Raw genomic sequence first — 6,280 nt, forward strand, 5'->3', positions numbered from 1 at the left:
CACACACACACACACACACACACACACACACACACACACACACACACTAGCCGTGTGACCTTGGACAAGTCACTTAAACCCAATTTCCCTCCAAAAAAAAAATTACACATTGATGTTTCCGAATGTTCCAAGCCACAAGAAAATATTGATATAAATGTTTCTCTTTCTAAAATCTTAGATACGAAAATATGCATCAAAATGCTTTATATATGTCAATTTCTCATTATGAAAATTTTCTTTATTCAGTTCCAAATTTCCTGGCTCTTCTTTATTCCAGGCATATTCCACAATTACAGACTAGCATTTATGGATTCAATCAAATTATTTCTAGATCCAAAGTATGCTGTGGCATTTTTATCTCCAGAATCAAATATGAAGTCCTTTACTGACACTTAAAGCTCTTCACAACCTAGACCCTTTCTACCTTTTTTCCAGTTTTTTTATTTTACTATCTTCCGTGCACTCTGAGGTCCAGGGATTTAAGCCTATCTGCTGTTCCTACATGATACTCTATCCCCTATTTCCTACCTAGAATGCTCCCCCTCAAGTCTGTCTCTTAAGACTTATAGGCTTTTTTAAAGTACAGTTCAAAAACCACTATCTGCACGAGGTCTGTCTCATTCCCTCCCCCCAGCTACTGCAACCTTCTTTCTGTAAGCTTACTTTTCATCTATTCTATACATATCTTATATGTAGGCATTTTTAATATATCATTCCCCATTAGAATATAAGCTCTAAAATGTTAGGAATTATTTTTCCTTTCTTTGTAACTCCATGCTTGGCAAACTACCTGGTATATAGTAAGAAGTTAATAAATACTTGTCAGTTTCTTGTGACAATATTTTTTTTTATCACATTTAAAATCATTTGGGCTATCATTTACATCACTACATGGAATATGCTATGGTTTCTCCTCAGTAAAAACAAATAGGAAAGGTTTAACAGGGCAACACTAGATCCAATACAGATTTTGCACATTAGTAATTATTACTTTTGCTGTTATGGAAACAAGTACTATCTTTAGTTGAAAGAAAAACAGACACAAAACTTTGTTTCCTGGAAACAGAGCTAGAAGGCAAAAATGGAGATACAACTTATTTCTTTTTATTAGGGCACCATCACCCAAAACTCCTCTAATACAAAGGCTGATATAAGTCAAAAGACTATCACTTTGGGTTCTTTAAGAGACAGGAAGTTTGCTGTGACTTTAAGAATATTTAAACTAAAAATGCTATTTACCATATAACTGATCACAAGCTAAAAAGACAACTCATTAACCCAAGTAAACTATGACTCTGAGAAAAGTAGTACCACAAGTTGTTACATAATTGGGGGAAACAAAGTATATCCTTAGTAAGCGTATCCCTTATATGTTATGAATTGAACTCTGATAATGTGCCAAAATGTTTACATAGTTGTGAGAGCTCTTCAGGATTTAGCTTGAGAGAAGACCATTAATTTGGCCTCTATAAGCAATACATATCCTGGGAAAAGTACTTAATTTTCAACTGGTAGAGAGTTTCATACAAAGTAAGAAAAGAATTAAAGAAAAAAAGCAGACAACATACCTGGCAACATGGGAAAAAGCATCCACGAGGACAGATTCAAATTCCCTAGTGAATTCAGGCCCCTTCCTCTTACTGTTTTGGATGACATCATTTGCTAAGTATAAAAACGTAAGCTTTCTATTTGATTTGGCTGAAAGAAGAAAAGAAAATACTTTAACTTACATTCTAACTATGGTATTTCTCATTTCATGGTCAGTTTCTTGCCAGAGTCTACTTACTATATAACAGAATACAAACATATCTTTGTTAGAGGTCAAGGACTGTGTGTTTAACAAACTTCGTAGAATATAGCAAAAAATGCACTTACGACCTTAATATTTTTACCAAAGGTGGCCTAAAACTAGTATAAAAGGAAATAACTATCAATTTCTTCATGAAATAAATTAACCTGTCAAATGTACAGAGTTATCTTAAGAAAAGGCCTGAAAGGTTAAGAATTCTAAATCCGATAGATAGCACATGGCAAAACAAAATTCTTAATTCATTTCTAACTGTTGCTGTTAATTACTTTATGTTCCTGGAAGAAAGAAACTAAATCAGAACCTGTTTTTACTTCAAAATCACTTTTTGTTATCCATGAACCAACAGCCAAATTTTTTTCCTAAACATTTTTAGTCATCAGTCCAAAGTAGTTGATTCTATAATGCAACAGCAAAACCTCTAAGAGATATCTTTTATTTCAAATGCAAAACTATATTAATGCTATGTTACTAGATTATTACTTAAAATTTACGCACATGAAATCAGGAAAATAAAAATTATGGCTCCTACAAAACCCATAATTCTTTTTTTTTATACATAGTAGACGCAGTACCTCCTATTACTCTATATGGTGTCATATATTAAACTATAAAAACTTCATGTGGTATGTCTGAGTTACAGTTGCTTTGGGGAACATTACTGAATTTCCTGGCTTCCATGCACATAACTTCTCAACCATAAAATTGCATCGCCAGTTTTTGGTGAAGGTTTCCTTTTAAAACGAATAAATAAAAGTGTAATCAGATATCTGAACACACTAAGTTTTTTTCAATGCCAAAGTACTTGAACTCAAATCTATTATATTTCAATCTTTACCCACCTTACAAACTAGTCTTTGCTCCATTTTTCTTCCCCTTTCGAAAGGCACATAGCATGCATCAACTCAGTAGTTACAAGACAGAGTTTCAGATATAACTTGAGAATAACTGAAGTTTAAATTTGGGGTTTTTAAAAAACAAAGTAGTTTAAATATTTCCCCCAAATGCTCATATAAATATATCTGCTCTCAATTCCAAAACCATCTAGCAACAAGTCAGACCAAGAAATAAGAAATTTAATAATCTAAAGATACTTGAACAGTTTTAATAACTGGTCAAAAACAAAAGTGGATTCAATAATTACTCCTGTATCTCACTATAGTGACAAAGATATAAATACCACAAAAGTTTTTCATACACATGTTTTAGGAAGCTGGAGAAATCCATAAATGCCAAATCTGCATTGATATTATGAATTAAAAAATGAATTAAATGAATTAAAAAATAAAATAACAAGATAGCCAATTCTCCTTAAAGGTTTACATATTTCAAACATCTTATGTTAAAAAACCCAGAACCCAAATAGCAAGAAAACAATCTGGACACTGCAGAATAGCACCATGACAAAATGAAAAGGGTATTGTATTTAAAATAAGATCTGGGTTCAAATCTAAGCTCTGCTATATACTGCCTTTGCAATCTTGGACAAGTCATTTAACGCCTATGGATCTCCTCTGCAAAATAAGGGTTATGAGCAAGTGAACACTGAATGCCCTAAAAGTTCTAACCTATGACTCTATGAATCGAAATTTTTCCAGCACTTGAAATTATGAGTTACATAAGAGGACTACAGTTAAGAAATCAAAGTTTCACTGCTAACGATGACAATTATTTTCATCCTTCTAGCCAAACTACTATGATGTGCTTAGGATGAAACTCTTTTCCCTGCCTCAGGAAACATTCTATGCCCTTAGCAAGGAGTCATATGTATAAAGACAAGCTGTGTCAGAGGAAAATATAGACCTTAGGAATTACTGGAATGGTATTTTTTTTAAAGCACCAGGATACATGGCCAACATGCCACCAAAGCTCTCATCTGTTGTTACATTAAAAATTAAGGCTCTCTTCAAAAGGCAAAAATTGAAGCTGTTTTCCCCTTCCTTTCCTCTCTCTTCCACCCTTCAACCCCACTCTCCCAATCAGTTCATTTGGTTGTTGGAGGAAGACAAAAACTTTCTTTTATGTTCCTGAGAATAACCTTAAAGTTACCCAGTTGATAGGCAATATATTAACTTTTTTTTTTTTGCTTTTTGGGGGGCAATTGGGGTTAAGTGACTTGCCCAAGGTCACACGGCTAGTTTTTGTGTTAAGTATTTGAGGCTGGATTTGAACTCATGTCCTCCTAACTCCAGGGCCGGTGCTCTATTCACTGCTCGACCTAGCCGCCCCAATATATTTACTTTTTAAAGAAGTGGTTTCTTCAAGAGCATTTTAAACAAACTACAATACACAAATGACTCCATAAACTAAAGAAAAAAAATAAGGTTGAAAGAGAAAAATAGGAATATGCGATAGGTAAATAAAAATATTTCTGGCAATGAAAAAGCAATAGTTTTGACCAAGTAATCTGAAGTACTTCAGAGGTATTTACAAGGAAACAATATGAATTTGGAGACCTGAAATATAAATATACACTTCTAGAGGATAAAGGGTGGGAAAGAACAGAGAAGCAGCATCAAAACCTGTCACAGAACCCCCACTGATGGTTCAAGTTTTGGGGAAGGCACAGTACCTTACATGTAATAGTAGCTTTAATATTTTTGCTGATGTAAACTAGCTCAACTACAACCAAAAAGTCTCTGGCACCAAAGGCCTAACTTCAGCTACTTCCAGTAGTACCTCAATGAAAACACATGCTTGTAGGCTCCTTCATCAACCCAAAAAAAGATGCTGGATATTCAAAGAGTTGAGAAAAAAGAAAAAGGGCAGATAGATCAGAATGATATTCCTCCCTCCCAAATGAGCATTTGTACATCCTCAGCAATCACAAAGGAGTGAGAATTCTGTGATCTGCCCAAAGGAAAAACATGCAGGAAGAAGTATGCAGGAAGCTGTGGGGAGGAATGCCTGTGTTAAGGTTCGGACTCAGGTGGGGAGGAGTGTGTGGAGTGGTTAAAGACAGAGGCAGCCGTGGAGAGCTGGAGGGATATTCAGTGGAGGAGGGTTGGAAGCTAAAAAATCATAAGGGGTGTGCATAGAGATCTGGGAGCTAGTCGGAAAGGTCGTGGAAGACTGGGATGGAAGAACATAGGTGGTGAAGGCCTGGAGAGAGATGGGTAGTGGTACCTACCTGGTGGTTTGGGGGCTGGTCAGACAAGAGGGCTCATGGAGGGCTGGGAGCTATTCAGACAAAGGCAGTGTAAAGTGTGTGGGGATAGAGGACAGACAGGTGGCGAAGAGCTGGGGGCCTGACAAACACATAGAGAGGGATGCATGGAGGATTGGGGAACTGCACACACAGAAGTGGAAGGGCATTTAGGGTCACAGTACCTGGCACAGAAAAGGTTTTCAATAAATGCTTATTGCCTGTCCAGAGGTGGTGGAGGGTGTGTGGGGCTGAAGGACAGAAGTAGTGGAGGTCTGTGAGCTCCTCCAGCATAAGGAGTATCTTGGAATCCCCAGCGCTAGGACAGTGGCTGGCACAGACCTGTGGCTTACTAAATGTTCGGCTGACAAGTTAGAGGTAGAGGAAGTCGGGTGAGGGGGCGGACAGAAGCACATGGAGAGCGGCACAGGGGGAATGGGGAACTGGACAGACGGGGGGGATGAAAGGTTGGCCCCCTTAACACATGCCTGACACATAGGAGATGATTAATGCATGCCTGCTTCCAGCTCCGACAGAATTAGGGGGAGGCAGGGGACGCGAGTTGGGCAGACAGAAGTGTTTGGGGGTTCCTGGAGGGTTGGGGTGGGGGGGTGGGGGGTAAGCACAGAGCCTGACACACAACAGAAGCTTAATAAATGGGTTCGGACCGCGGTGGGGGACGCAGGGGGCGGAACAGAAGCACACGGAGAGGCGCACACGGGGCACAGGGGAGCTCCATACACAGCCGGGGAGGCGGGGGCCGGGGAGCCCCGGCGGGATACGCACCTTTGCGGAGCTCGCGGTGCCACACTGAGACGATGGGCCCCGCATGCTTGCGGTGGTGGATTAGCCACAGAGACAACGTCTGGACACTCTGCTGGGAATTACTCAGCTCGGAGAGTTTCTTCTCGAGCGCGGACTCCGAGAAAGAGGACATGGTGGCGGGAGGGAGGAAGGACTGGCGGGCTTCCGGGCGGGGCGGAGGGGAAGGCGGCAGCCGAGGGACACAGGCCCGGGACGAGGTCCAGTCCGAGACCGAGCAGCACACAGACTTGTCAGGCCAGGCCGAGAGCCTGAGGGGCGGCCGAGTCTCCTCGGTAACAGCCGCCTCCGCCGCCGCCACAAGATGGCCACCTGACCTCTCACCCCGCCGCAAGGGAGGGCAAAGGGCAAGGGCCGGCGCGGAAGCAGGAGGAAAGCGGGGCGGGGGCGGGAGGACGGCTGCTAAGCTTTACCTCGGGTAGACTTTCATATATATCCTCCCAGAAGGCAACCCAAAAGAGGAGGTAGAGAAGGAGGGGGGCCGGGGCCTTCCGGGGCCGGGCCCC

At 40.7% G+C, this 6,280-nt stretch overlaps 1 protein-coding gene across 5 annotated transcripts in view; it reads right to left on the reverse strand.

Moving 5' to 3' along the window:
• The window catches only part of RPRD1B (regulation of nuclear pre-mRNA domain containing 1B), a 100,217-nt gene extending 93,943 nt beyond the window's left edge, over positions 1-6,274 (reverse strand). For all 5 annotated transcript variants that reach the window (XM_069063508.1, XM_069063507.1, XM_069063509.1 and 2 more), the window contains exons 1-2: positions 5,739-6,274; positions 1,569-1,698 (exon numbers count right to left, since the gene is read on the reverse strand). In XM_069063508.1, coding sequence (XP_068919609.1) covers positions 1,569-1,698; positions 5,739-5,889 — 281 coding nt within the window. In that variant the 5' untranslated portion in view covers positions 5,890-6,274. The remainder of the gene's footprint in view (positions 1-1,568; positions 1,699-5,738) is intronic.
• Between the last annotated feature and the right edge of the window lie 6 nt (positions 6,275-6,280).

This window comes from Petaurus breviceps, unplaced genomic scaffold (assembly GCF_028583685.1).
Source record: "Petaurus breviceps papuanus isolate PSGF00001 unplaced genomic scaffold, PetGlider_PUasm1.0 90591, whole genome shotgun sequence".
Taxonomy (NCBI): domain Eukaryota; kingdom Metazoa; phylum Chordata; class Mammalia; order Diprotodontia; family Petauridae; genus Petaurus; species Petaurus breviceps.